The sequence below is a fragment of the Vipera ursinii genome (assembly GCF_947247035.1).
Source record: "Vipera ursinii genome assembly, chromosome: 2".
Lineage (NCBI taxonomy): Eukaryota > Metazoa > Chordata > Lepidosauria > Squamata > Viperidae > Vipera > Vipera ursinii.
The window spans coordinates 284,183,730-284,211,440 of NC_139513.1; the positions used below are offsets into that span (position 1 = coordinate 284,183,730).

The 27,711-nt window shown below is 52.7% G+C and overlaps 1 protein-coding gene across 6 annotated transcripts in view; it reads right to left on the minus strand.

Annotated features, from left to right (window-relative positions):
* Nucleotides 1-27,711, minus strand: part of LOC310636076 (phospholipid-transporting ATPase ID-like) — a 55,022-nt gene that overhangs the window by 18,459 nt on the left and 8,852 nt on the right. For 4 of the 6 annotated variants that reach the window (XM_083355569.1, XM_083355564.1, XM_083355567.1 and 1 more), the window contains exons 2-14: nt 26,474-26,550; nt 16,508-16,566; nt 16,157-16,270; nt 13,483-13,581; nt 12,923-12,984; nt 9,944-10,016; nt 9,202-9,272; nt 8,972-9,054; nt 7,519-7,677; nt 6,187-6,275; nt 1,775-1,971; nt 1,038-1,246; nt 423-466 (exon numbers count right to left, since the gene is read on the minus strand). In XM_083355569.1, coding sequence (XP_083211695.1) covers nt 423-466; nt 1,038-1,246; nt 1,775-1,971; nt 6,187-6,275; nt 7,519-7,677; nt 8,972-9,054; nt 9,202-9,272; nt 9,944-10,016; nt 12,923-12,984; nt 13,483-13,581; nt 16,157-16,270; nt 16,508-16,566; nt 26,474-26,516 — 1,302 coding nt within the window. In that variant the 5' untranslated portion in view covers nt 26,517-26,550. Of the gene's footprint in view, nt 1-422; nt 467-1,037; nt 1,247-1,774; nt 1,972-6,186; nt 6,276-7,518; nt 7,678-8,971; nt 9,055-9,201; nt 9,273-9,943; nt 10,017-12,922; nt 12,985-13,482; nt 13,582-16,156; nt 16,271-16,507; nt 16,567-26,473; nt 26,551-26,751; nt 26,884-27,711 lie in introns of those variants that run through there. The other 2 variants (XM_083355565.1, XM_083355566.1) reach the window with 2 other exon arrangements.

The following is a 27,711-nucleotide window of genomic DNA, read 5'->3' on the forward strand; positions in this document are numbered from 1 at the left end:
CCAAAGCCTCTTTCCCCCACTGTCCCCTGGTCACCCAGAATGGGAAGGAAGTGGACATCACAAGACCTGTGCATCTTGCTCTCTCAGTAAATGGCGCCACAGGGGCTTCCCCATCTCTTGCCTCCCTCACCCCACCTATGGGCAGATGCCCTTTTGGTCCCGAGGCTGAGGTAGGGTTGGGGGAACTGGAAGCGGGCGAGGCACCGCTGAAGACTCTTCCACCTTCAGCGACGGCACTCAAGTGCTGCTGTGCAGAAGAGCAGATAGCCTGGGAACAAGGTTACTGCAAAATACGGGAGAGCTGAGTTCTCCTTGCCCCAGACTTGGTCTTCTCCCTTAAGCCTGGATGGCAGCCTAGAAGCCGCCACTGCTGGGATACAACCAGCCCCATTTCAAAAGAGGGTTGGTGGAGCGTCCCTTACCTCAAAGTCCTCCACCAGGAATCCATCTGAATCCAGAATATCTCCTGTGGGAGAGAAAAATCACAGACCAGTTTTGAAGGACAACCAGGGCCTCTATGCTCCAGGGGACATGGCGGCGGTGGTGGTGGGGGGCTCCTGTTCCTCCGTTTCTGTTCTGAAACTTCCAAACCTTGGCTCTCATCACCAAGAATGTCAAGACAGAGACATCATGCTCGACCCTCATGCTAAGCACACGCTACAGTCAGAGGGAGACCTTCCCCAAATTGCTGTATCCACCTCTTGGCCACCCTTGAGCCTATCTTAGACAGAAGCATGGTGGGGGGGGCGCAGTCTGACTATGCCTGACGATGCCTCCAGAGTAATGAGCCTCATGACTAGAATACTTCCGGTCAGGAATGCCTGCTTGCCATTTTCTATCTCTTGCAAAGGGCCTTCATCCCTTATCTGAAAGTGATTTGGGGGCCAGAGAGCCAAAAGTGCTGGGAGCAGGTTGGGAAACGCCCCCCCCCCTCTCCCTTATCTCCTCCTTTTCTCCAGAAAAAGCGGGGCTGGCTCTGATCTGCTTTCATCTTGCCATCCTACAGTGAGGCGCCTCTCCATCTGGCCCCATCTTACCATAGAGCCTCCCAGCGATGCAGCATTTGTTGAAGGTCATTATGTTCTTAGTGAGGGTCCCCGTTTTGTCTGAGAAGATGTATCCGATCTGCCCCAGCTCCTCATTGAGGGTGGTGGTGCGGGCCTGGGCAGGCATATCATGGAGTGGGTAGTACATCTTGTGATCCCAGTTGATGTAGAAGCTGTTGCCCAGGCGGATGATCTCAACGCTGGAGCAAAGAAAGGCACACACTGGGTGCCTGGCAGGGAGGGAAGTGTCCGGTGCTCGCTCCCACCCTGGCAAGGCGATATGATTCAGCCAGCTGTGCCTCCAGCTGATGTGACATTGTCTAGAGCAGCAAGCCACACACAAAGACGGCAAAGGGTCACTGCTGGCCATGGCTGGGGTGCCCTTGATGCCTTTGGGAACTGTCCCCTGTATTGAAGGGACAAGGCCCCTTGGCTGGTGAATGGAGACGTTTCTCTCCTCCTGTTCCCCAAGTCAAGTCAGGGACATCCCCTCGGGAGTCTGTGGTGACAGGAGAGGCCTCTCTTTGGCAGTGATCCAAGGGACCTGGGTTCTGGGTGGCTCCTCCAACTGAGCCTGCTGCTCGGAGCATCCCATCATGATGGCAGCTCTTCCAGAAGCAGGGGAGAAATTGCCCCCGCCCCACCAGGCTCAGACCACCAGGCTCAATGGGTTCTCCTTCCAAGCTGGGTGGTGGGAGGCTGGTCTGGCCCCCCAGTTGCCCTCTTACCTGACATAGAGAGAAATGGGCACCACGGTGTTGAGGATGATGACGTAGGACCAGAACACAAGAAATGCAGAGAAAAATGATGACTTGACATCCGTTGCCCAGGGCAGGTACACCTGGAACCGGTAGCCCTGGTTGTATTCCCAGATGCAGTTGCCGACGGCCAGGATCAAACACATGATGGCCAAAAAGAGGAAGATCTACCAAGGGAGAGAAATTGGTAGCAGCGTAGGTGGCAGAGAAGGACCTTCCAGTCTGGGGACTAGCCCTACCACCTTCACCCAGAGCAGCCATGGCCCAGACCAGGTAGCCCTCCCTCCCGAGTGCCTGAGCCACACCAGTCTGTCACACCAAATCAAAGGGTTAGAAGAGGACATCTAGTCCAGCCTTTTTGCTCAGGGATGGATCCACTAGAGACCTTCTCTTTGAAGACCTCCAACGGAGAGTGCTTCCTGCATCAAGGGAGGGTCTTCTCCACTGGCTGACAACGCAACTGTCATCCCAGTTGGGTCAGAGATACTATCCAGCCAATTTGCAAAAGCGGATTCTTGGTGTTGTTCCAAACATTTCACTTCCAACAACATCAGAGCACTGACATGAGTGAGGTTTGGTCGCTGTTTGCAGGCAGCTGCTTCCTTTTGGGTTATGTTGCTGCAACTTTTCTTGTGCAGTAGTTTTATTCAAAATTATATTAAACCGATAAAACAAATGCAAAATAATACAAAAATATATTTAGAAAGAAGAAAAAAAAATATTAAAAATTGTGGGAAAAGGAAAAATAAAATCCTCCCCCAGAGGGAGAAAGCAAGAAAAACAAATTTCCCCCTTCATCCTCATCAAGCATATTCATCACTGAATCACCCCTTGGCATCCTTGTGGCAAAGAAACCCAGCCCTTGCTTGATAGCGAAATGTGCAGGAGATAAATTTAACAAGAATCAATCAATCAATCAATCAATCACTGCATGCATACATACATGCATACATGTATACAATAGATGGCAATAATTCTCAGCTCAGCTCCTGGCTCTAAAAAGACACCTTTGCCATCATCCAATAAAGCTTATCAAGGTAAGCCCGCCCTAGGTGAACCCAAAGGCCTTTAGCCAAAAGCCAAAGGAGACAAAGCCAGCCTCATTCACAGCTGGCAGCCAATGAGCCCCCCACTAGTTAGAGGATTGCATGGACATCAGTTGTCAGTAGAAGACATAATGAAACATGTTTAATTTCACAACACAGAGGAATTCAGAATAGAATAGAGCTGGAAGGGACCTTGGAGGTCTTCTAGTCCAGCCCCCCTGCTTAAGCAGGAGAACCTATACTGTCTCAAGACAAGTGACTGTCTAGCCTCTTCTTAAAAATCTCCAGTGATGGAGCACCCACAATTTCTGGGGGCCAGATGTTCCACTGGTTGATTATCCTCAGTCAGGAAGTTTCTCCTTAATGCCAGGTTGCTCTCTCTTTGATTAGTTTCCAACCATTGTTTCTTGTCCTGCCCTCTGGTGCTTTGGAGAATAATGTGATCCCCTCTTCTTTGTGGCAGCCCCTCAAATACATGTCACGCCTATTTCTTCTTTTCTTTAGACTAGTCAAACCCATGCAATCGTTCTTCGTATGTTTTAGTCTCCAGGCCTTCGATCATCTTAGTTGCTCTTCTCTGATTTTTTTTTCCAAACTCTCAACATCTTTTTTTTGTGATATGGTGACCAAAATTGGTTGCAGTGTTCCAGGTGTGGTCTTACTAGGGTTTTATAAAGCAGTACTAATACTTTGCATGATCTTGATTCTATGCCTCTGTTTATACAACCCACTTTTTTGGCGGCGGCTGCACACTGTTGGCTCATAGTCAAGTGATCGTCCAGTAGGGCTCCAAGGTCCCTCTGACAATTACTGTTTTTAAGCCAGGTCTCGCCCAGTCTGTACTTGTACCTTTGATTTTTCCTGCCTAAATATAAAAGTTTGCTTTTCTCCACATTAAAATTCATTTTGTTGGATAGGGCCCATTGTTCATGTTTGTCAAGATCTTTTTGGATCCTGAGTTTGTCTTCTGGGGTGTTGGATACTCCTGCCAGTTTAGTGTCATCTGCAAATTTGATGAGTTTCCCTTCAATTCAGTTACAATTGCAACCGGCACACTGTAGACACTTATGTCACAGGTGTCCAACCTGGACTTCATGGCTGGCTGGGGAATTCTGGGAGTTGAAGTCCACAAGTCTTAAAGTTGCCAAAGTTGGATAGCCCTGCTTTACACCAAGCAAGAATTCCCCGAGAGAATTCCTAGCAGCTTTGCCCCAGGACCAATCAGTCAACAGACATATATAAACACTGACCGTTTATCAGTCATTCAAAAAAGAACTACCAAAGGTCAAAGGTAAGAGACTCTGAGTTCATTCTCCCCCACTGAATATAAGAATGGTGTCCACTCTTAATGGTGACCCCACCGAGAAACCTTCTCCAAGATGATCTGGCCCTCCAACCTGGCCCTTCAGGTCTACCAAGGTGAAACCCATCGCCTGCAATTGAGTCCATCCACTTTGCTGCCCTTCTTTTGTTCTCTCCATCTTCTTCGAGGTCCAGCTTTTGCTTCCAGAGAGTGTCACAAGGAATACCATGGACTGCACAATTTTGACTTTCGTCAACAGAGACACATCAAGACATTTGAATATCTTTTCTGGGGCCTTCCGGTACAGTAGTCTAGCTCCACCAAGTGCTAATCCTTGGCGTTATTTCTTGACTGTTTGTTCCTTTAACGTTGGTGGGTGATCCTCAAAGGCAGAAACCATCTAGCTTTTTGATACTTTCATTGTCAGCTCTAAGGATGGCTGTTCCACCTGTTGCCCTTAGTTTGATCTCCTTTGTATTTAATTCCGGTCAATTTTTCCCCACACTACTCCTTGAGTTTTATTGGTAGATTGCAGATCCTTTGAATTTTTGTCTATTAGAATGAGGTCATCAGCATAACAAAGGCTATTTATGTTCCTTCCTCCAATTTTCTAGTCAGGCTCATCTTCCAATCCGGCCTCCCTTAACATATAGGCTGAATAAATAGGGGGAGAGTGTGGGGCCTAGTCCTTTGCCAACCTGGAGCCTGTCTGCCTCAGCAGGATCTGTCCATTCTGAAGGTCCATCCTGACCTGTATATGAGTTTCCCATGAGGACAATGAGATCTTCTGGGAATGCCATTTTTATGAGCACACTTCACACCTTGGCATGATCAACGTAATTGAAGGCTTTCCTATAATCAATGAAGCAAATTGTGACTTCTTTTTGGTATCCTTTGGCGCTCTCGAGGGTCCAGCGTGAAAGCCAGCTTCAACATCTAGCATCTCTTTTCCCATGCAGGGCCCTGATCTACACTGAGTGATTGTTAAGGTATTGAAATTTAGTAGCTGGGGCAGTGAAAGGTTGTGCAGTGAGCCAGAGCAAACAATTGTGCTTGATTGATGGCAGCTGCGTGAGGCAATCTGCGCTGTGATTGGTTGCTGTGGGTGTGGAGGGCCCTTTTGTGCTCTGCGATTTACCTCAGGATGCTCCTGTGCTGAAAATATTTATGTAAAATGTATTTATTCATATAAAACTACGCGTTTGTGTCAGTGTCTCTGACTTCATCTGAACACCAGCCGCACAATTCCCTGACAGTGATCCTGAGCATTATTTTGCCAGCATGAGGAATTAAGGATATTGTATTAAGGAGACTCTGTTAAAGCTCTTTTCTTTGGTATTGATAGGCCAGGAGTAGGCAGCCTTGGCTCATGAATTCTGGGAATTGAAGTCCACGAGTCATAAAAGAGCCAAGGTTGCCTACCCCTGTGATAGGCAGACTGACTTCCTCCAATCTGATCAATAGTTTGTCATTCTCCAGGTTTGCTGGCATAGCTTGGCTACACATTCTTCTTCTATGACTTGCCTGATTAATTAATTAATTAATTCCTCCTATCACACACCCATTAAAGCAACACCAGATAAGTGGGAACCAGCCCCCTTTAAGGAAAAGCGATCAAGAAGAAACAACAGCCGCATCACACAAGGCCTGCAAGGACCAACTGCTGCATCCAAAGAGATACCAAACCTCACTTTGCGTGCACCCACTGAAGTGGTTATGGACTGAGGTAATGAAATGTCTGTTAAGAAAAATGCCAAGCTCAGAGAACATTGAGAACCCAATAAGCGGAGAGCCTCGTGTCTGAAATGGTCTAGGGTTGGACCAACCTTGAGCAGTGGGCTGGACTAGAAGACCTCCAGGATCCCTTCCAACTCTTGTTATTCTGCAAAGTCTCCTTCCCTCTTTTACATGTGAGGTCTCCAAGAGGGAGGCAGGCACATTTGGACCGAGGAAGACCAACATTTACCAGAGAACCCAGCTGTACCCATGGGGCAGCCCAAGTTATGAAGCCCAACCCAACAAGCAGGACTCACCACCAAGACTAGGTAGTTCATGAGACGCTCGATGCTGGTCCGCTTCAAAATGTTTTTTCCGCTGTTTTGCATCAGTTTGGTATCTGGCCCTGGGGAACCAACCATGGTGGGCTTACTTTAATTTGGGAATCAACATGTTCTGCATCCAGAAAGACAGGAGCCTTTCCTGTCCCTTGTCCCCAGACTCCCATCTCACGATCCATCCCCAGATGGAAAGGAGAGAAATGAATTTGAAGAGGGCAGAAGAAGGGCGGTGCTTACTCTGAGGGAGAAGACAAGAAAATGACCCCAGCAAGGGGCTCTGGAGCTACGCAGGCTCCCTTTTGTGAAGCAGGCCATGGGGTGACTGAATGCAGCAGTGCCACAACTGTGGCACCAGAGGCACAGGAGCCTCTGGCGCCAGCTCTGGCCCAGGGAAGTGGGGCCTCTGCAAGGGAGTGGGGCTCTGCCCTTTTGGGGAACCAGTTTCCCAAATGCTGCAGAGGGGTGAATGGACGCCTTTTGGCATGCTCACGTAGCAGAGTGGTTGATAAGTGCCCATAAAGATCCGTGAGCACTAATCGTTGAAATCTTAAAATACACCCAGGATCTGAGTTATGCTACAAGGCAAAGCCAAGCCCTCCAGCCTATTAATTTGTTCCAAATTTTAATTCAAGTTGCCTTTGCAAGCTGGCCGCACCAAGCATCTTTCATGGCCTACACTGAATATACAGTATATAGCTGGATTGGAAGAGGAAGAAGAGTGAGGTTTTAAAACTGAAGGAAGAAACATCCATAACCTGCCCTGTGCTGACATTAGCAGGACCTGCAAGCTCTGGTACTGAAAATCAAAGAGCTAAAGGCAAAAAAATGGGACCAAAATCAAATATAAAGAAAGCCAAACGAATGGCAACAGATACAGTAGAAGAACCAGCCTTAGAATGGGCAGTGAAGATATCCAAGTGGTGAAGAGCTTTTCCCCTTTAGGATCAACTACAGAACCACAGCAGCGGTCGATTAGTTGGGTGATCCCTTCAGGTGACTCCCCCCACTCAGGGGTGAAGCTCTGCAACTGGCCTGGGGGAGGAGGGAAGCCAGGAGGCCACTGCCCTCCACGGGCTGCTTGGAGGGGGGGTGGCCTTCAGGCATGCTGCGCTGCTCCTCCGGAACCTGCCTGAGAAGTGGCCAGCCCTCCGGTACAAGGAAGAGGGCGAAGTGGGTGGGAGGGAATAAGGGCTGCAGGTGAGGATCCCAAGAGAGAAGAGGTCAATGAGGGCTGGGGTTGCAAACAACCTCCCCCCCCACACCCCACAGACTTTGCCCGGCCAGGGCCAGCCACTCTTCCTCACCCACCGGCAAAGATGACCAGCCCGAAGCACCAGTCGGTGTTGCGGAGGATGCAGCCTCTCAGCAGCAGCTGCTCGTTGTCCAAGGCGAACTTCTCCTTCTTGAAGAAAAGGGTCCCGGTGAACCTGCCCAGCCGGTTGTTGGGGGCTTCACAGCGGATTTCCCCTGCAGAAGAAAGGACGATGACTCCCAGCCCTTCCTTCGCCCCCCCCCGGGGCTTCCAAAAATCATCCTGGCCACCCACCCACCCCATATGCCCTTCCCAGCCCCTTCCCCGCAGGCAGGATCCTCCCGTCCCCTCAGCTGCCTATGCTTCTTCCCTCCCTTGGCCGTTTTCTGGCAGGCTGTCCCAGAGTGCAGCTGAGACCAAAGAGAGAGCTTGCCTTCCGGAGGGGCAGTGCACAACGGGGTCCTCCTTTGCTCTGGCTGAGACCCCTCTCTTCTTGGCCCAGCCCCCCCCCACCGCCAACCACATGGGGCTGGTGGACCCCATGGGCGAGGGCCCTGCCAGCATACCCACCCTGGGAGGTGCTGCCATGCCGGAGTGTCACGCCAAGACCCCTCGGCCCTCAGAGGAGTGAAGAGAAACAGGAAGAGAAGGAAAGAGTGCAAAGATCTGTGAAGAAAAGGGGGGAGTTGGGGTGGGGGGTGGGGGGAGGAGGCAGAGAGACAGTTGGGAAGAGCCCAGAGCTGAAGGGGGGGGAGGGTTGGTTCTTGAGACTGGAGGCCACACTGTGCAGCAGTGGGTAGTAGTGGACACATATATTAGTGCAAGGGAGAGCGTGCAACGCGTCTGCAGCCTTTGCCCTCAGGCATGCCTGTCGTTAGTATTATTAATCCAGGTTGACTTAAGAGTCAAAAAGCAGAAAGCAGTGAAGACAAGGTCCTATGCATTCAGACAACCACACCCCATCACACATAAGCCGCAACTGGCAGGCCTCCACCACCACCCTACCAAGGCTGGGAGAACATCCTCAGGGTGGGAGCAGCACAAGTTGAGGAATTGGGATCCACCGCTCCTGATGTGATGCTCTCCAGCTTTGCATCCCACAAAATGTTTGCCCGGTTGTGCTTTCTGAATTGGCATCTCTCTGGCCAGGCAAGGGGAGAACCTCTAATGCAGGCAGCACCCCAATCACAGCCCTAGCAGGTGGCTCAGGGCCCTCCCCCCAGGCCCCCCCAAAGGGCCCCGGCCTGACTCCCCGCTTTCCAGGGTCCCACTCCCACTCAACCCTGCTATCCTCATGGACCGTCTGCTCGAGATGGAAGGGAAAAACTGCCAGGGAAAAGCAGGTGGGGTAACACCAGAGTCCAAGGGGGCTTCAGATCCAAGAGTTGCCCCACAGCTGCCCTCAACCTCTCTCTCTGGGGCTCCAAGGGCAGGGTCTAAGGGGTCTCCAGAGCCCGGTGGCAGAGGTCCAGTGCTGCCCAGCTGGCCAGGCATCTCTCCCCTACATACCATTAAAGTTGCTCAGGGCCTGCAGGTCCCCCCCTAGTGCCGCGGTGACGGTCAGTGCCTGCTTCACTTTCAGGTTGGTTTCCCTGCAACAAGAGAGGGGAGGGAGGATGCACCACCCAGAGATCACCCAGGTGGGAGGCTCCAGACCAAGGGCATCATGGGAAGTTTCTCAGGAGGCAGGACAGAGGGTCAGGCTGCCCACCGAGAGGGAGGGGGGCTCAGACCCTTACCCGTCCAGTTCCGTCGTCTCAATGTAGGTCAGGCTGTGGGGCTCACTGCTGCAGAGCAAGAGGACATCCGCCTGCAGAGGGGAAGAGTCGGTGAGAAATGGCAGGTAGGGGATGTCGGCTGCCCCCTCTCTCCCCAAATCATGGCCAAGGTCTCTCTTTCAAGGGAAAGGACCCTCACCCCGGCAACCGGAGGTCAAGGCAGGCTCATGGTTGCTGACCTCAGTCCCATTAGATCCCCGCCACCATCTGACCAACGACACCAAGTGCAGGAGCTGTCATTCTGCAACATGGGCAATGGCGGATCAGTGCCAATGGATTGCCCAGGCATTGGCTGTTTGTCCTCCCAGCTGCCCTCTTGGGGACTATGGATGTGCCGGAAGGCCTCTGAGGGACCCTCTGGCCACGCCTAAAGGTTGCAGGTGGGAGATACAGAGAGGACCCCCGATCCAAAACTCCCCTATGCTGCACGACCGCTGTGCCAAGAGCTGCTGATGCAGGGTGGCGAGACAGACCAGGCCTGGCTGCATCTGTCTCGGCTCAAGGGCCTCTCTGACATTGAGTTAATTTCCAGCTCGGCTCCAAAGTTCCTGCTCCAGGCTGGGCTTCCTTCAAAGACTGCCCAAGACAGCAACTTCCATGATGGCCTTTATTTGGTCAGTGCTAACTGGACTGGCCCAGGGTAACAGAGCCTCTTGGGACACCCATGGCATGAGGGAGTGGGGGAGGAGCTGCCATCGCTTACTGTCACAAAATTATTGTTCTCCAGCTTGATGATGTCTCCCACTTCAACGTTGAGCCACAAGTCTTCCTTCAGACTAGAAGAAAATCCCAGTTACAAAAGCACCAGAGAAAAGGGCATCCCTTAGCAAGCCTCCGTCCTCTTTGGGGGAGTTTTGGGGAGCAGCTGTGGGTCAGCTTTGGCGAGAAGCCTGGTTGGTATCAGATGCATCCTGGGGTTTTCAGCTCGGGAGGATTTCGTGATTCTGATTTCAGGAAAACTGAGGTGTATTTTGAAACGTTTTAAGCAAGTGGTCACATTAGGTGCTGAGATATATATATATAAGAAATAACTACATCTCTACCATCCGGCCCTCTCAATTCCTGGCAAATAGATGGGGAAGAAATGGAGGTAGTGACAGATTTTATTTTCCTGGGCTCCAAGATCACCGCAGACGGGGACTGCAGCCAAGAAATTAAAAGATGCTTGCTCCTGGGGAGGAAAGCCATGGCAAATCTAGACAGCACACTAAAAAGCAGAGACATCACCCTGCCAACAAAAGTGCGTATAGTCAAGGCCATGGTCTTCCCAGTTGCAATGTATGGCAGTGAAAGTTGGACCATAAGAAAAGATGAGCGCCAAAGAATTGAGGCCTTTGAACTATGGTGCTGGAGAAGACTCCTGCGAGTCCCTTGGACTGCAAGGTGATCAAACCGATCAGTCCTAGAGGAGATCAACCCTGACTGCTCTTTAGAAGGCCAGATCCTGAAGTTGAAACTCAAGTACTTTGGCCACCTAATGAGAAGGAAGGACTCACTGGAGAAGAGCCTAATGCTGGGAAAGGTTGAGGACAAGAGAAGAAAGGGGCGACAGAGAATGAGGTGGCTGGATGGAGTCACTGAAGCAGTAGGCGTGAGCCTAAATGGACTCCAGAAGATGGTAGAGGACAGGAAGGCCTGGAGGAACGTTGTCCATGGGGTTACGATGGGTTGGACACGACTTCGCAGCTAACAACACATCTTTACAGAAATAGAGCACAACAATGATGAAAACTATGTCGAATGCATTTGGGTCAATATAAAAGGGGGGGGGGGGAATGACATTGCCATAGGTGTATACTATAGGCCACCCAACCAAACAAGAGCAAATAGATGAACTTTTTACTAGTCAGCTAACTAAGGTATGTAGAGAGCACATCACAATAGTAATGGGGGACATTAATTACCCTGACATCAACTGGGACACAAACTCGGCACCAAGTGGAAGATCAAACAGATTCTTGAAAACCTAGCAGACAATTTTGTCTCCGAAAAAGTAGAAAAGGGACCAGCCATATTGGACCTAATTCTCACTAACAGAGATGAAATGATAGAAGGTGTTGAAGCCACAGGAACCTTGCAGGGTAGTGATCATGCAATATTGGAATTCAACATTATGCAAGCACAAGCAATAGGACTTAGTCAAACTAGAGTCTTGGACTTTAAGAGAGCTAATTTCAATAATCTTAGAGAGAGCTTGGGAAGGATTCCATGGATGAGAATCCTCAAGGGGAAAACAACTCAAGAAGCTTGGGAAATTTTGAAAAGTGAGATTATAAAAGCCCAGTCTAGCATAATACCAACAAAGAAGAAAAAGAACAGCTCTCAAAAGGAACCAGCATAGCTGCATAAAGAACTCTCTGATAAACTGAAAGTCAAAAAGGACAAGTATAAACAAATGGAAAGAAGGGCACATTAGCAAATAGCCCGTGCCTGCAAAGATGAAGTGAGGAAAGCTAAGGCTCAAAATGAACTAAGGCTTGTGACAAAAGTCAAAAATAACAAAAAAATCTTCTTTCAACATATAAAAGACAAGAAAAAAGTTAAGGAAATGACTGGTCCATTAGTGGGGGAAAGTGGCAAGAAGGTGACAAGCAACAGGGAGAAAGCAGAACTATTTAACTCGTTTTTTGCATCTGTCTTTACACAAAGGGAAAAAACAGTCCAACCTACCAAAACCAGTGCCATAAAAACCAGAATAGAAACGCAAGTTAAGATAGCCAAGAAAATGGTAAGTGAGCCCCTGTCCAGCCTAGACGAGTTCAAATCACCAGGACCAGATGGATTACACCCCAAGGTTCTCAAGGAACTGGCAGATGTGATCTCAGAACCACTGAACTGTATTTTTCAAAGATCCTGGGGAACTACCACAGGACTAGAAAAGGGCTGATGTAGTTCCCATCTTCAAAAAAGTGTGTGTGTGGGGGGGGAATGGATCCTGGAAACTACAGACCTATCAGCCTGACCTCAATACCTGGGAAGATTCTGGAAAAGATAATCAAGCAACAGGCCTGAAATGCAAGGAGACTCAGGCCAACTGAAGTGGGCTCTTCTGCCCACAGCAGAGTCCAGCTATGGGAGTGAGCTAAGCAGGAATTCCTGATTTCCCATTGGCTGAAATCTAGGGGTGGGCTGTAATTTGGAAGCAACATTGGGAGGGGTCCTTGCCCTCCGAACCAGGTGTGTGAGCTTCCCGGCTGCACCCAGCTGGCCACCAGGTGAGGCAGGAGCCTCCAGGGCCAAGAGCCTTACCCAGCCTCACACTTTTTCCAATTAACGGATTCTCTGTCAGGGACATGAGTGCAAAGTGAGATTTCCCCCCAGGAGCCCTCTGGCTTCAGAGAAGGAGAAGCCCCCACCTCCGATGCAGGGGGACTTATTTAAGTGCATCCTGTTTATGCCTTGATCCCACCTTTGAGCCACCTGAAGAAGCTTAACTGGGGGGAGCTGTGGTGTTCAGAGATGCGTCTTCAGCCTCTGAGCGGGTGGACAAACACACCAAGGACGCTGGGTCCATCTGAGGGCCTTGATCCTCGACACAACTTTCCTCTGGCTGTGGAAACTTCCCTAGCCGCCCCCCCCCCGCAAGGGTCCTCAGACCCGACTGGGGAAAACCCTCCAACTTCTCATTATGGAGCTTCTGGGCCTTGCCAGCTGTTCACTGGATGACCTATAGGTCGCTCACCTGCCATTAATCAGAACCTTAACTGGACGGTTGTTGACTTGCTTGTCGTTTGCGTGGCGATTCTGCAAAAAGAACACAAAACTAGAATCAGCCAAGCCATAGAGAGGGCACCCTAGACTGCCTGCAACCCAAAGCAGCAGAAAAAGCCAACCTGGCATCTGCTTAACCTTCTTTGGTGAGGGCGGGATTTCAGGAGCCCTGAAAGCAGGGAGTGGGGGGGGGCGCTGTGGGCAGATTTCACTGGCAGGACGGCTGATGCCAAGAAGGGGGTGCCCTCCCTGGAACAGTTACTGCCCTTCCTCTCCAATCTTCACTGCCTGCCTGGTCTGGACTTGGGTGGAGGCCAAGAGCAGCTGCTCTAAAGGCTCCTCCAGATGCCCCCTTGCCTCTCCCCCGCCCCCAGACCCAGAGGAAGTCTCGTCTGTTGCTGACACCTCCTTCTGGAAACAAAGGCAGGCGATGGATCCCGGCTGCTTTGGGATGATTTCAGAGTGGATTTGGGCCCAGCTGAGGGTTGGGCACGGGGAAAGCCCTGATGGGCATGGCTACCAGACTCTTACAACATCATCCATGGCATCCTTGACTGCGGACACGGTCAGGACCAAGACCAGGGGCACCACGGTAGTGAACCAGGAGAGGGAGGAGATCTCAGGGATGAGCTGCAAAGAGAGAGAGAGAGAAATCAAGATGCCCACAAAGCTCGGAGGGATTTTTCCACCCGGATTTGGCAGGCAGAGAGGAGCCTTGGTGGAGCAGTGGGCTAATGCCTCCTTAAGTAACACCAGCTGCCTGCAATTACTGCAGGTTCGCGTCCCACCAGGCTCAAGGTTGACTCAGCCTCCCATCCTTCTGAGGTAGGTAAAATGAGGACCCAGATTGTTGGGGGCAATAAGCTGACTTTGTAATAATGCTGCTTGGGTGTGTGTGTGAAAGCCCTAATAAGCAGGCATATACATAGAATGAAGGCTACTGCTAAGCTTGTAAGCTGCCCTGAGTCTTTGGAGAAGGGCGGGATATAAATGGAATTAAAATAAAAAAATAAAAATAAAGGGCCAGCTTGGGAGACCAGCAGCAAGAAGATGCCAAGCCTGGAAACTGGCCTCTCCCCCACGGCTTTCAATTGACACCTCTAGTCCGCTTTCCCTGTGCCGGGAGAGCAGGAAGGAGGCCGGCTGAGGAGAAGCCCTTGTGGATTGCGAGAGAGAGTCGCCCATGGTCCCTTGGACAGGGCAGCTCTCTGCTGCCAAAGCAGAACCGCCACAGAGGCCAGAGAAGGGGACAAGGCATCCAGTTCTCAGGTGTGAACAAACGGAAGGGAGCCAACTGGAGGTTAGCCACACAACCGCTGGAGGGGAAGTTGTGTACAGCATACATGACTAATCAAAACAGACCAGGAAGAGGAGGCATAAAAACTGTTCTGCAAATGGTGCCGTGAGAAACAAAAGTAAAAAAGAATGGAGCAGAAGGGCGGGCGGGCGGGGAGGGGGGACCTGCAGATGTTGTGGTACACTTGACAATTTGTGGGGAAACCGCCAAAGCGCTTCTCCCCGGCTTGTCCTTCGAAAAATCGGAGAAGGTTGGAGCAGTGCGCCTTCAACTCAGAGGAGGGATAAAGGTTCATCCGACTGAGCAAAGCAGCTCCCCACAAACAGAAATTAAAAGGTGCCAGCCTGCTAGAGAGGAGCCGCGACAAAAGCGAGAAATCCGGTCACTTGCTGGACTTGTGGAAAGCAGGGAGTGACCGGCCCAAGGGAGGCTCCAAAAATGGAGGCCAGACGGAGACTGATGACGGAAGTGAAGCAGGCTGTTAGATAAGGCAAGGACGGAAACGGCAAGAAGATTAAAGGTTACGAAGAATCATAGCTGTTGCTCAAGTTCTTTGATGTGTAGCTTTCATCAGTACAGGAAGTCTTTGACTTATGACAGCAATCGGGTTCTGGAATTTCCATTGCTGAGCGCAATGCAGCCGTTAAGCGCACTAGCGTCACTTAGTGACGGCAATCCCTACAGCCACAATTGTTGTTGTTGACTGAATCCCACGATCATTGGCTGAAGCAACTTTTTTAATTTTTGTATTCTGTCTTTTTAACATGTATTGCCCTGTTCACCGCCCTGAGTCCTTCGGGAGAAGGGCGGTATACAAATAAAATTAATAATAATAATAATAATAATAATAATAATAATAATAATAATAATAATAATAATAATAACAACAACAACTTCCTGCCCATTTCTCACAAGGAAAATAAGCAAGGAAGCTGGCAGGAATTTGCAGGTCCCAGGCTTGCAGGCAGAGAAGTACATGGCTGCTGCTCGCGGTGGGGGGGGTGGGAAAGGAGCAAAAGAAGGGGTGGGGGAGCAGGGGAGAGGGGAGACTCAGGGAGGGTGCCGAAAAGGCACAGCATGGGGAAGATGCAAGAGACGATATGTAAGAGGGTTCACAAGAGGTAACGCACAGGCTGGAGAGATTGCGTGAAGTGGTGCAGTGGTCGGGGAATTTGTGGGTTGCAGTGAGAATTGGGGAGGGTGTGTGGGGTTGCACAAGTGGCCAGTGCAGTGCGAGTGTGAGTGATAAGGGGCTAAGGGAAGGTGGACAATTGGGGGGGGCTACACCAACAACCAGCCACCTTCCCCATTGCAAATTGGCAACTAGTGGTGGGTATGAATGGGTTGCCAAGCACCCAGATCAAGGTTAGAAGAGTTTGGGGGTTCTGGGACAGCCAGAACTGTGAGGGCCGGTTGTAACCATCATTCGTTCAGCGCCATCTTAACCTGGAAGAGTCACTGACCGAATGGTCGTAGGTCAAGGACTAGGGGTGGATATCATTCACCTATGCCCTTCTTACAAGTGGCTGGGTCCTGTCCTCAGGGGAAGCCCGACTCTCGGAAAAGGAGTGGGAAAAGCAGTTCCCTTGAGGACCCCGATGGGTGGCAGAGATTACAAGTGCAGGGAGGCAGCCTCTGCCAGGGGGTGGTGGTGGTGGACGTTGCTCCTGGGCAGGGAAAGGGCGGAGAGCCAAAGGGGGAAACTGCTTTTCCCACCGGGCAGGTGAGATGGAGGACTGCCAAGATTCAGGAGCCACTCGGTCAACCTTTGTTCCTCAGAAGGGAAGGAGCCACTGCATCCACGGATGTTCTCAGGGTCCTCCCCAGACAGTGCCCCCTCTTTCAGGTGCCCACCCTGCTATCTCTGCCCACAGCCATGCCAGAAGGGAGCCGGAAGGGAAGACTTGCCTGCAGAATGAGCAAGATGAGGAAGTAGGCATTGGCGATGCGCTGGAATTGCTCGAAGAGGTTGAGAGGCAGGAAGGTGAAGAGGTTGTACTTGGAGGTTTTAATGGAGTTTTTCTGTGGACAGAAGAGAGCCGTGAAAAGGGCAGGAGAGGAGCAGCACGACTCACCACCCCCCCCATGAAACGCTGGAGGGCTGAGTGGGCAAGGAAGCCCTCCCGAAGTGCCTGGGTGGCAAAGAGGAGAGAGAGGGCATTGCCACCCCCAGGGTCCTGTTCCCACAGGCCCCCAGCTCCCGTGTCTCTGCCACGGGGGAGGAGGAATGGGTGCCGGGGTGGGGGGCTGGTTACTTACAGCATAATCAAACTGCAGGTTGAAGGCCCGGTCGTTTGCCCGCAGGCACCGCTCCTCCTCTGCAAGGCAAGCGTGTGAGTTGAGTGTCAGGATGGGGAGGGTGAGGCAACAGGTGGCAAGACTGGCCTCTCCCACCTCTTGGCTGGGGTGGGGGGCATTGTGGTGCAACATTCAGGAGAGGAAGAGAAGGAAGGCAGCCCAGGAGGGTGGGTAGACAGCCAGCCCACCCCCCACCCCCAGCCAGCAGGCCTGGCTAATTTTCAGTGAACTTATTTCCCCCCCCCTTCTGCTGCCTCCAGAAATCTGGGAGCCACAATGATGCCCTTTGCGGCCCAAATCTTGTGGCTTTCCTTCTGATCAACACACACACACACACACACACACACACACAGAGTCTGCCTCTGAACAGCATGTGAGAGGGCATTGTGGTAGGCGGGGGGAGTCCCATCTTGGGAGGAAGGTGTTATGCTCCCTGGTCAAGCAGTGCTGGGCAGGACTTTTTGGGATGGGGGGGCAGCTGTGTATCGGGCATACTTTTTCCAAGAGGCAACTGAGTTCAAGGGAGTCTTAGGGTGTCAATTTGCTCCAGGGCCTGGAATAAGGCAAACCCCTCCGTGTAGATATCCCCCCCCAGCAGAGGGACCCTCCCAAGCCCATCGCACAAACCTCCCTGCAGGATCAGTGCAGATCCTCTCAGATCGACCACTGCAGAGCACACCCGCACCCACACCCAGGGTGGCAGCGGATTCTGCCATAACTGATCTCTGGCTACCTCTCAGGACCAGCCTTATGGTTTCTGGACAAAATCTCCCCACTCGCTTCTGGAAACCCACCCACCCACCCCCGCGCCCCCACACCCACAACTGGAGTACCAGCCTTGAAAAACCAGGGGAAGATTGGGGGGGGAGCCATGGCACTGCCAAGGAGGCCGACAGAAGGAGGGAGTCAGGCTCTTCCTCAAGGGGGCTTCACTTGAAGCCCCCCTGTCTTTCTTAAACAAGTTCACCGCTTAACAAAAATGAACAAATATTCCACTGCGTTTTGTGCTGCGCTGGGAGACGAGAGACGGATCCGATAATGATGCATTGATTGGCAGAAGCTTGATGGACTCTCTAAATGCAAAGATGCTTCATGGTAGCCTGATTAGGGGCGGTGGGGGGGTGGAGGGGGGAGGTCACCCCGGGCTTGACTGGCTTGCTTGGTTATTGAGGGAGAATCTGTAAAAGTAATCAAGCCAGCAAAGAGAGTAAGCATTTAGAAAGGAAACCAACGTATGTATGTACGCAAACTTTCCAGCTGCTTCGCCTACGGAAAAAACCTCAACCAGACAACGCAATTCAAAAAGTTTCAAAAACCAGCCACAAACTTTGCAAGATGTTTCTGGGGCTGCATGTTAAGCAAGAGTTCAGCGATGCCAGAAACACTCCACTGTCAGCTGAGGCCTCTTCTCAGAAATGCGGAGATTCTGACAAGGAAGGAGACGGAAAGTAGGAAGCTGCAAGCGCAAGAAGGGAAAGCAAGGAGCCACTTTCCCTTCTCTGGCTTCTGCCTGGCCTGGAGGAGCTGGCCAAGATGGCGCCCGGTGGGGCTGTCTGGCAAAACAACTTGGGGGCTTTGACGGGCATAGGGCCAGGCTCCTGCAGAGGGGGCGAGTGGGGGAGGCTGGGGGACACGGTCTTTCCAAATGACCTGGCAGAGAAGCACAATAAACCTAGAGAGGAACGCTCACGTCCAGCTGCTGGGAAGGCGGCCATCCAGCGTTTAGCCAAAAGAAAGAACACGCCGTTCTGTTCTGCTCCAGCCCACCCTGATGGTTTAGTTCTCTGCTGGAAGAACATCTGGACAGAAAGAGGAGAATCCTAGGGCTGGAAGGGACCTTGGAGGTCTTCTAGTCCAACCCCCTGCGCAAGCAGGAGACTTTATACCATCCCAGACAAATGGCTGTCCAATCTCTTCTCGAAAACCTCCAGTGATGGAGCACCCACAACATCTGGAGGCAACTTCCCTTCCACTGATTATTATTATTTTTTAACTGTCAGGAAAAAAATTTTTTGACTTAATTCTAGCCTGCATCTCTCCTTGATTAGTTTCCATCCATTGTTTCTTGTTTTGCATTCAGGTGCTTTGGAGAATAGCTTGACACCCCCCCCTCCTCTTCTCCGTGAAGCCCCTCATGCCCTGAAAAGACAGCTACCGTATCACCCTTGATTGTTCAGTAGAGAAAGCACGGCTAGAAGGGAGGCAGAGGTCTTATTATGCTTGAAAGACGGGGTGGGTCTGCATCCAACATCAGCTTCCAACTGTGGTGAGCACAAGGTGGGGGAGGGGCACTGCAGAGGGCAGCCCAGTCAGGGTTTCAGTCCCCAAGAATAGGTAAGTACTCAGCACCCCACCACCACCCCCGCGCCCCCATGTCACAGGGCTTCCTTGGAAGTTATCTCTGGGTTGAGGCCCCTGCCCCACTTTTAAACGTAGCAGCAGCAGCCGGGAGGGGAAAGCCCTGGTCTATCCTGGTCCCAGTGTGAACAGGGAGAGCTCCTCACTGGGCGGACTCTGGCTTAGGAAGGAGGCCTCTTGGGCCAAGGGATTTATTAGTGCTGCTCGCTCCAAAGCAGCGGTTAATTCTCGAAAGGAAGAAAGGAATTATTATGCTGCTGCTCGCAAGAGTCCCCAGAATAGCACAGATGCCTGTGGGAGAGTTGAGCTTCTAAATAAGAAGTCCAGCTAACAATTCCATTTAAGGCGCCGATAACTCCGTGGCTGCACTGTGCCATGGCTTCCAGGTCAGGGGTCTCCAACCTTGGCGACTGTACAAACGTGTGGACTTCCACGCCCACAATTCCTCAGCCAGCCATGAAGTCCACAAGTTGTAAAAGTTGCCCAGGGTTGGAAACTTCTGTTCTAGGTGGCTTGCAATAATAATAATAATAATAATAATAATAATAATAATAATAATAATAATAATAATAATAATAATAATAATAATAATAATAATAATAATAATACAAAATCATAAGAGGAGGCAGACCCTCCCCCTTTCAGCAAGGGTTCACAACATATCGCTGGGACAAAAAAGGGGGCGGTTCCAGCCATTTTTTATTACCACAGTGCAAACTCATCCCACCCAGAACAGCACAATGTCCAGGAAGGGATCCCACTGACCTCCAGAGGATCAAGGCCACTTCTCCAGGGAGCGGTCAATCATTACTCAGGTTTTGCCAAGGGCATCACCATCCTGGTGATGTAATTTTAACTCGATCATGCAATAATATGGGAAAACACGGTGTTGGCACACTCAGAGGCACATCCTCAGTTCCCATGCTGGTCTAGGGACCCTTCTGAGTCCAGTTTCAGCAGCCCTTGTGGCCCCTCCACCAGCACCCAGGCCCCAGAAGCGGAACTGGGTTTCTGCAGCTTCCAATAAGGGATGGCCTTCAGCCCTTCCAGACCAGCTCTGGCCTGCCGCAGCAGCCTGATCCGCTTGCAGCCTGATCCGCTTGCAGATTCCCCAGCAAGCGCTTTCAGAGCAGGCTGGCTGTTCCCCCATAATCCAGCCCCCACATACCCACCTTAGAGCCTTGTTGGAGCAGTGGGCTAATGCCTCCTTAAGTAACACCAGCTGCCTGCAATTAGTGCAGGTTCGCATCCCGCCAGGCTCAAGGTTGACTCAGCCTTCCATCCTTCCGAGGTAGGTAAAATGAGGACCCAGATTGTTGGGGGCAATAAGCTGACTTTGTAATAATGGCGCTTGGGGTGTGTGTGAAAGCCCTAATAAGCAGGCATATACGTAGAATGAAGGCTACTGCTAAGTTTGTAAGCCGCCCTGAGTCTTTGGAGAAGGGCGGGATATAAATGGAATTAAAATTAAAAAAAATAAAAAATACCTCTCCCCACTTCTTGGGAGACCCCAAGAAGTCCCCAGCATCAGACAAGCCTTTTGGCACAGGGCAGAAATTAGGGTGGTCCCAGGTTCTCTCGTCCAGGGGAAGACAACAAAGCTACCTTTTGTTGCTTGTGTCTCTGGTGTCATGAACACACACACACACACACACACACACACACTGTGGTGGTGTCCAAAGATGACAGAGGACATATTCAGAGGAGCAAATGCAGCTTTATCACCTGCCTGCCCATTAGGAAAGCAGGGCAGAATCCCACCCAAGGCATATTGGCGTTTCAACTCCAGCACTGCAGATGGTGAAATCTGGAAAAAATCCCAGGATTTCCCTTCTGTTTCGCCTCCACTGCCCTTTTGGTGACTGGTCCCACACAGACACCCCCCCCAGGCAAGCAGCTGAATAGGCCTCCCCCCCACACACACACACAGCACTGCAGATGGCACAGCTTGTATAAATAGAAGGGAGGACACAAGTGCCCACTCCTGAACTGCCCCACAGGAAATGCTAGGCCGGAGGGCCATCGGTAGTGGGGGGGGGTCCTTCGCTCACGAAGAGGGGGAACCTATGGGTAGTTCACAGTCCTGCTTGTGAAGGCGTGAGAGGAGAGCTGAAAGTGATTCACAGCCTCACTCACCCAACTCAACGCAAGGTGACATTGTGAGTCATCTTCCCTTTTCTCCTCGGCTTCAACACTTGCCACAAAGCTCCTTTCCTTCCTTCATATTCCCACCCACCCAGCACTCCCTCCCTCCCCTGCACCGCCAGGCCAGCCCAGCCCCAATACCCCTTGGCTGGTTGGGCATGAGGGGCCCGATCCGCAGGTGGGCAAGGCTTTGGGGGCATAGCAGCAAGGCTGCTCCTGGCATGGGAACATCTCCAGCCAGGGTGACCGCTGCAGCCACCCTGATGCTTGGAAGCTCTGCCTGCTTTTATGGGTGATGGACCTGTGCCACATATTAAAACTAGGTGGCAATCCCATGTCCCTGCGGGCACCCCTGCCCCTGCCTGCTGTCTTCTTGGCCTGGAACGGGAGGCTGATGGCTCTCTCCCAGGAAATAGTGGGAGCCCCCCCCCCCGTGGGCCAGGAGGAAGAGGCACTCCAGAGGGATGCCTCCCAGCACCTGGCACTTTTGCTGATGGGGGAGTGGCACAGCTTTCTTATTTGGGCTGCCGGGAAGTTTGCCCCCTCCAGATGGCAGCAGGAGGAGGAGGAGCCTCCTGCTTGCACCCTCGGCCATTGGCCCACTCTGTCCAGTCCAGCCCAAAGACTGTCCTGCTTCTCCTTGAAGATTGAGGGTGCCATCCTCTGCCCACCCCTCCTCAACAAACCCCAGGGCCCCCTTGAGATGCCCCCTCAGCCTCCCTTCTCTGAGGGACCCAAAGCCGGGGGCTGTCCCTGGGCTGGTATGCGGCAGGTGCAGAAACATCTTCCTGGCCCCCCTCCCCTCACCCGCTCCTTCCCTCCTGGAGCAGGAGGATTCCCCCGCCCCCCTCGCATTCCCCGCAAAGAGATCTCAAGTGGGTTGGGGGTGGGCAACACTTGGGATGGATCTCTGGGAGGGAGGAATCAGCGCTGAGTTGGGACCGGATGCAGCTGTGGCCTCAGGGCAAGGCCCAAGCAATGCCTGGCCTGCACCTTGCTAGAGTCCAGGGTTTAAGTGTGTGTGTGTGTGGGGGGGAGACCCCCATGGGAGTACTGGGAAGGAGCTAGCAGCATCTTTTCTGCCTTGTTTCGGGTGGCTTTCAGGGGCTGCAGCTCTCTGACATGGGGGGTTACGGTGAGCCTTTGAGGGGCGGGCTTTGATCAAACAAGGTGCTGCAAGACGCTTGCCCTAGACAGGCAGGGCTCTCCCTCTTCGGGGGTGGGGGGGTGGGAATTGCCAACCAACCCTCCTCCCTGCAAAGGGGCTCCACAGCCAAAGGCCCGGGCCCACCTGTCCCCAGCGAGGAAGGGAGAGAGTCCGGCCCTTTAGGCCGGGCGAGGGGCAAGTGGGGTTTTCCAAGTCTGGACCTTCCTCACCAGTGTGTTTGCCTTCAGGGAAAGTCGTCGGAAAGTCGTTCTTTCCAAAAGAAAAGCAGGAAACTGACTGGCGGCTTTGGCTGCTGCTGGGGTGGGGGGGCGGGTTGAATGGGCCAGCAGGAAGCCTGCAGCCCTCAGACTGACTCCAAGTGTGGGAAACCACACAACTGCTTGTCGTTTTGGCCAAGAACCCTTTGGGAGGAAGGCAGGTGGTGGCCAAAGGGGAAGTGGGAAGCCCTCCCCCCACATGGGCTTCCAAAAGCCTTGAGGGTGGGGGCTGCACTGGAAGCTGCTCTAGGGATCTCTTCCAGGAGTCTCTGCCCCAGTCTTGATGGGTGCCCTTCTGGGTGAGGACCAGGGCTACCATTTCCCCCAGGGACCCCCGGCAAAGTGGGGTCAAGATGGCCTCGGTGCTCCCTTCCCATGACACAAATGGGATCAAAGTAGAGCTGGGTGTGTGTGTGTGTGTCCAGATTTCTATTTGCTGACCCCCAGCCTCTTTTGGCATAGAGGTCAGTTGGGAAGGGCAGACCAGCAGCCTCTCCCTCATTCATGCCGAGGCCCTTCCCCCTTCCAGACCAATGAAGGCTCAGGTGGGGTCTTGGAGGGGGGGCAGAATGGGCTTTTCCTCCCCTTGCCCCCCCGCCTCCCCCTCTTTGCTCACCAGTTCCTGGGGCCACGCTTGGGATTCTCGGCCTGGGACTCTCCGGAGGGGTCATGCCCAGCGTGCCGCCGGCGCCCCAGGCAGTCGAGGTCTCAGGTGGGGGGACCGCATGGTCAGCACAGCAGCCGGCTGGTTCAGCCCAGGGTGGGTGGGTGGGTGGGGATGGGTGATGCACCCACACCCTGGGGCCCAGAGAAGCAGCGAGGGTCTGCGGGGTGGGGGGGGGCCTGGAATGCTGTGGAGAATCTGAGGGAGAGTCGGTTGGTGACAGTTGGAGGGAGAGGAAGGTCAGCTGGGAGACAAGAGGGCTGCAATGCTGCCCACAAGTGGGTGGCAGGCACACTGGGCCCCCAAGACCCCCAAGGGAGGGTGCAAAGCCCTTCCCATCAGTGGCCCCCGGGTCACACGAGCCAGGGCTTTCTGCCTATGGTTTAACCCACAAAGAAATCCGCTTCCATGCCTGTTACATTACACGGCTCTCCCACTTCTCAGCCACGTCCAGGTCTTTGGGCTGGGCTGGCTCCTAGCAGAAAATGGGGCGAAGGTCCAAAAATGAACAGCCTGTGGATACTTTTATTAGGGGTCAGTGACAGTGGGGAAGTCAAGGCGAGATCTGGGGAAAAGCCCGCTGAAACAGTATAGTTAAGCAAGCAATATCCCTCCTCCCAGCAAAGTCATAATGTTCATTGGAAATCCAGCTAATCCACAGGTGGTCTGATGTGGCGGGTAACTGGCACACTTGGCGCACATCTCAACGGTGTTCTCCGCTTTCGTTTCTCTGCCACCGTCTCCCTGATAAAGGGAGACACTTTCCTATCTCAAGGGGATGGAGGTAGGAGTGGAATATAGAAAGCGAAAGTTATCCCAAGTAGATGCAAGCTCACCCTCCCTGCCACAGAACGGCAGGCACCAAAAGCAGAATATGTGGCCGAGGAAAGAGAGGAGGGTTTGGGGGTCCTGACAGCCTGCCTGGGGAGCCACTGTCTGTTCCTGCTGCTTCCCAAAGTGGGAAACTCGGCTTGTGTTTGTCTCAGGAGCTTGAGAAATCTGGGATCAGCCGGGAATGCAAGCAACGGATCCCTAGGCACACCGGGGGGGGGGGGGAAACGGGCTGCTTCACACCAGGGCTTATGTGGCCCCCAAATTGCTTGTGACCACTTCCTCTCTGCCAGACTGAGGGCTGCCCTGGACAAAGCAAGGCGTGACTCAAACAACAATGCCCCCTTCCTGGCTTCCCCCAACACAGCCAGGACAAGTCTCTGTGGAAGGAGCCGAGGAGGAGGTGGGCTGGTGGCAGTTTGGAAATTTGGGGGCACCTCTGGGCCCCCAAAGGGGCTTTCTGGGCATTGCCCTGGGTCCCCTTGGCAGGCGGCTGGCACAGCAATGGATCAGCCACTCTGTGGCAGTGCCCTTGTTCCTCACAAACACTTGACTCATTTCCCCGCAAGACGGAGAGACCCGCCCCCATCGGGGTCCAGCTCCCCCCCCCCCCGCAGTGCCTCAAGAACTGGGGGGAGGAGGGAGTGGTTTGAACCATCTATTTTCAGGGCATCACCTCACAGTTTGACAGGAAACTCTTCGCGTGCAGACACAAATGTACAAATCCAACTTACTAGCTGTGCCCCCTGCATTTTGATGGATAAAAACCTCACCCCAAAAAGATGCTTTGTGGGGTTGGGACTCTTGAGGGAAGACCCTCTGCAGACCAAGTCAATGGATGTGATGTCCCCCCACCCTTGCCCCAGCACTGCAGGACCCCTCCTTCTGCAGGACCAGCTGAGGAGGAGGAACTGCCGATCCCCCCCCCACCGACCCTTCCCTGGCATTTGCAGGAGGCTGAGCGGAGGGCAAGGAATGGATGCCCTTCACGGAAGGATTTACCTGCCCATTTAAGCAACACCCTGAAATGCGAATGCAGGGGTCTTCAAACTTGGCCCTTTTATGACTTGTGGACTTCAACTCCCAGAATTCCTCAGCCAGCATGCCTGACTGAGGAATTCTGGGAGTTGAAGTCCACAAGTCATAAAAGGGCCAAGTTTGAAGACCCCTGTGCCAAGGGCTTCAGGCAACCGGTCAAACGTGGCTTCCGAAATCCGGAGTGGCTCAATGGCCACAGCGAGGGAGGACAGGCGTGGGGCTTTGGCCTTGCCGAGCTTGCAGGATGTGAGGTAAAAAGGGTGTCACAGGAGCTCCTGTCCGCCTTGGGGGGGGGCGCTGCAGAGCCCAGGAATGGGGCCAGACCAGGAGCTCCAGAAGCAGCTCAGGTGACAGCAGTTGTGGGGTGGCTTCCCCTTGGGCTCCTGCTTGTGGGAGTCTCTTCCTCACGAATAGAAGGCTCCCTATCATCAAAGGTGATTGTGAAATTGGGGAGAAGAACAGGGAGGGCCTCCTCTTTGGGGTACCCCAATTGGGATGGGCAGAGGACTCCCCAGTTCCTGCTTGTAACATCTAGCTGTAGAGGTGGCCGGGCTGACCCTGTGCAACCCTCTGGGCTGCCTTCACGCCAGCCCCACAAGGAAGGAGACGGAGAAGTCCTCAGGACATCCGGTCCCAAGGGGTCTTTTGCTCCCCTGGACATTTGATCAGAAGAGTAGTGGGGTGAGCTGAATCCCCTGGCAAACCCCTGGGTGACTTTGAGCAGAGCGGAGGCAGCAGGAAGGAAGTCGGGTTTGCCACTCAGGGTGTGCCCTGGTGTAAGCACGGCCACAGCCCCCCGGGAGGAATGGGGCTCTTGCAGGCGATGAGATTCAGTGTGAACAAAGATTGCCGTTCTCTGGCCACACTCACAGCAGGGAGCAAGCGACCCTGGGAACCGCAGTGGCATTGCCCTGCTCTCCCCCTGCTCTGTGGGGCTTCCTCAGCGGATCCTGCAAATTCAAACTCTCCCAGGCCTTGCCTGACTGGACTAAGAGTGGCCCATGATCCTCCCCCCCACACCTTGGCTTTCACCTACGGGCATGATGCCCAGGGGAAGGGCCCGATTCTGAACTTCTGCAGAAGAGGGACGATGGAAGAAAATGGGGGAATTTTGCCCAAACAAGGGCCTGCTGGAACATCCACAGTCCTGCTGGAGAGGGCAAAGTCCAGGGCGATGTTGTGATGCTTTCAGAGAAATACTCTGCAGGTGTACACACACACACACACACACACACACAGACTGCTTTCCCTGCTTGTTTCCTTTGTGCCAGGAGTTGGTGTCTCTCCAATAAAGGTGCCGGAAAGCCCACTTGCCACCTGGCCACATCTCCTTCACTCTGGGTCTCCACATACCTCGTTCTCCTGATAGATGATGGTGGGGGTTCCTGGCACCCAGCCCACCCCACAACCCCCAGAAGGCAAAGGCAGCAGGGGAGATCCTGAGGGGGGGCGCTCTGCTCACTCACCCTTTGAGGTCTTCCTGCCCGCGGATGGCGCAAAGAGGGGCATCCCGTCAGCAGCCCCACCAGCACAGGCTCAGCTCCTGGGCCAGAGAGAGAGAGAGAGAGGGACGTCACTGGAGGGGCTGGTGGGCCCTCTGCTCATGCTGGAGAGAGGGAGGGAGAGAGGGAGGCAGACACGGGTCACTTGGCAGGTCCGATTACACCTGTCTGCAACCATCTGGCTAGGTGTGTGTCAAGCAGGTGGCTTGCTCTGGGGTGCCTCGAAAATAGGAGGGGGCTACCTGTCCTGCCTATTCCAGGTGGGAAGAGGCATAGGCGGAGGGCTTCCTCACCCTGGTGCCAGTCCAGCTCCCCTTGCCAGCAGCAGGCACAGGAACGTCTTTCTGAGCCAAGAGAACATCTGCCCATCTAGCCATCAAACCAATTGCTGCTGTTCCTGGAAACACATTTCTTCAAAGCGCCCCACCCTGCTGACACACCCACCCACTGCATTCCCTGCAAGCTCTCCCTCCTGGCAGCATTGGGGGTGTCCAAGAAAAGGCCCCCCCTCTGCTAGCCTGGAATCTCTTTGGGGCTGAGTGAAGGGCAGCCCATGGCCAGTGAGGCTGCTGGCTGTCCTTCCTGACCACCAGCCTCACATCCCTGGCCTGGCACCTCTTCCCCTCTTGGCTGACCAGTGCCATGAATTGCTTAGTAAAAATGGGAGCAGATAGAAATGCACACGTTACTTATTTATTTATTCAATTTCTGTAGTTGCCCATCTCAAACCAGTGACATAAGACCATTAAAAACAGTTGCAACATATTATGTCACTTCTCTTTCTCCATTTCTGCTTTTTCTTCTCTGGACAGTCTCCTTCCTGCTGTCCACACATCCCTGACCCCAAGACGTGTTTAAAGATTGGGGGAGGGTTAATACAAAATGACAGGGAAAATATACGTGTGACAATATTAACAATGTGACTTCTCATCAGTATTTTAAAAGACCTGGAAAATATTTCATCCACAACTTTTTTTCCCTTGACAACATTTTGCTTCTCATCCAAGAAGCTTCTTCAGTTCAGTTCAAGGGAAAAAAACCACCAAGAAATCCAGCTGCCTTTTGCAAAAGCAGCTATGGGACAACCATGGCCTGGAGGATTGAGAAGATCCATAGACATTTCACCCACAAAATAACTTTTTTTTCCTTTGCCAATTAGTTAAAGAGTCTTTTACCTAACCAAGAGAACTCATGGAGTCCTG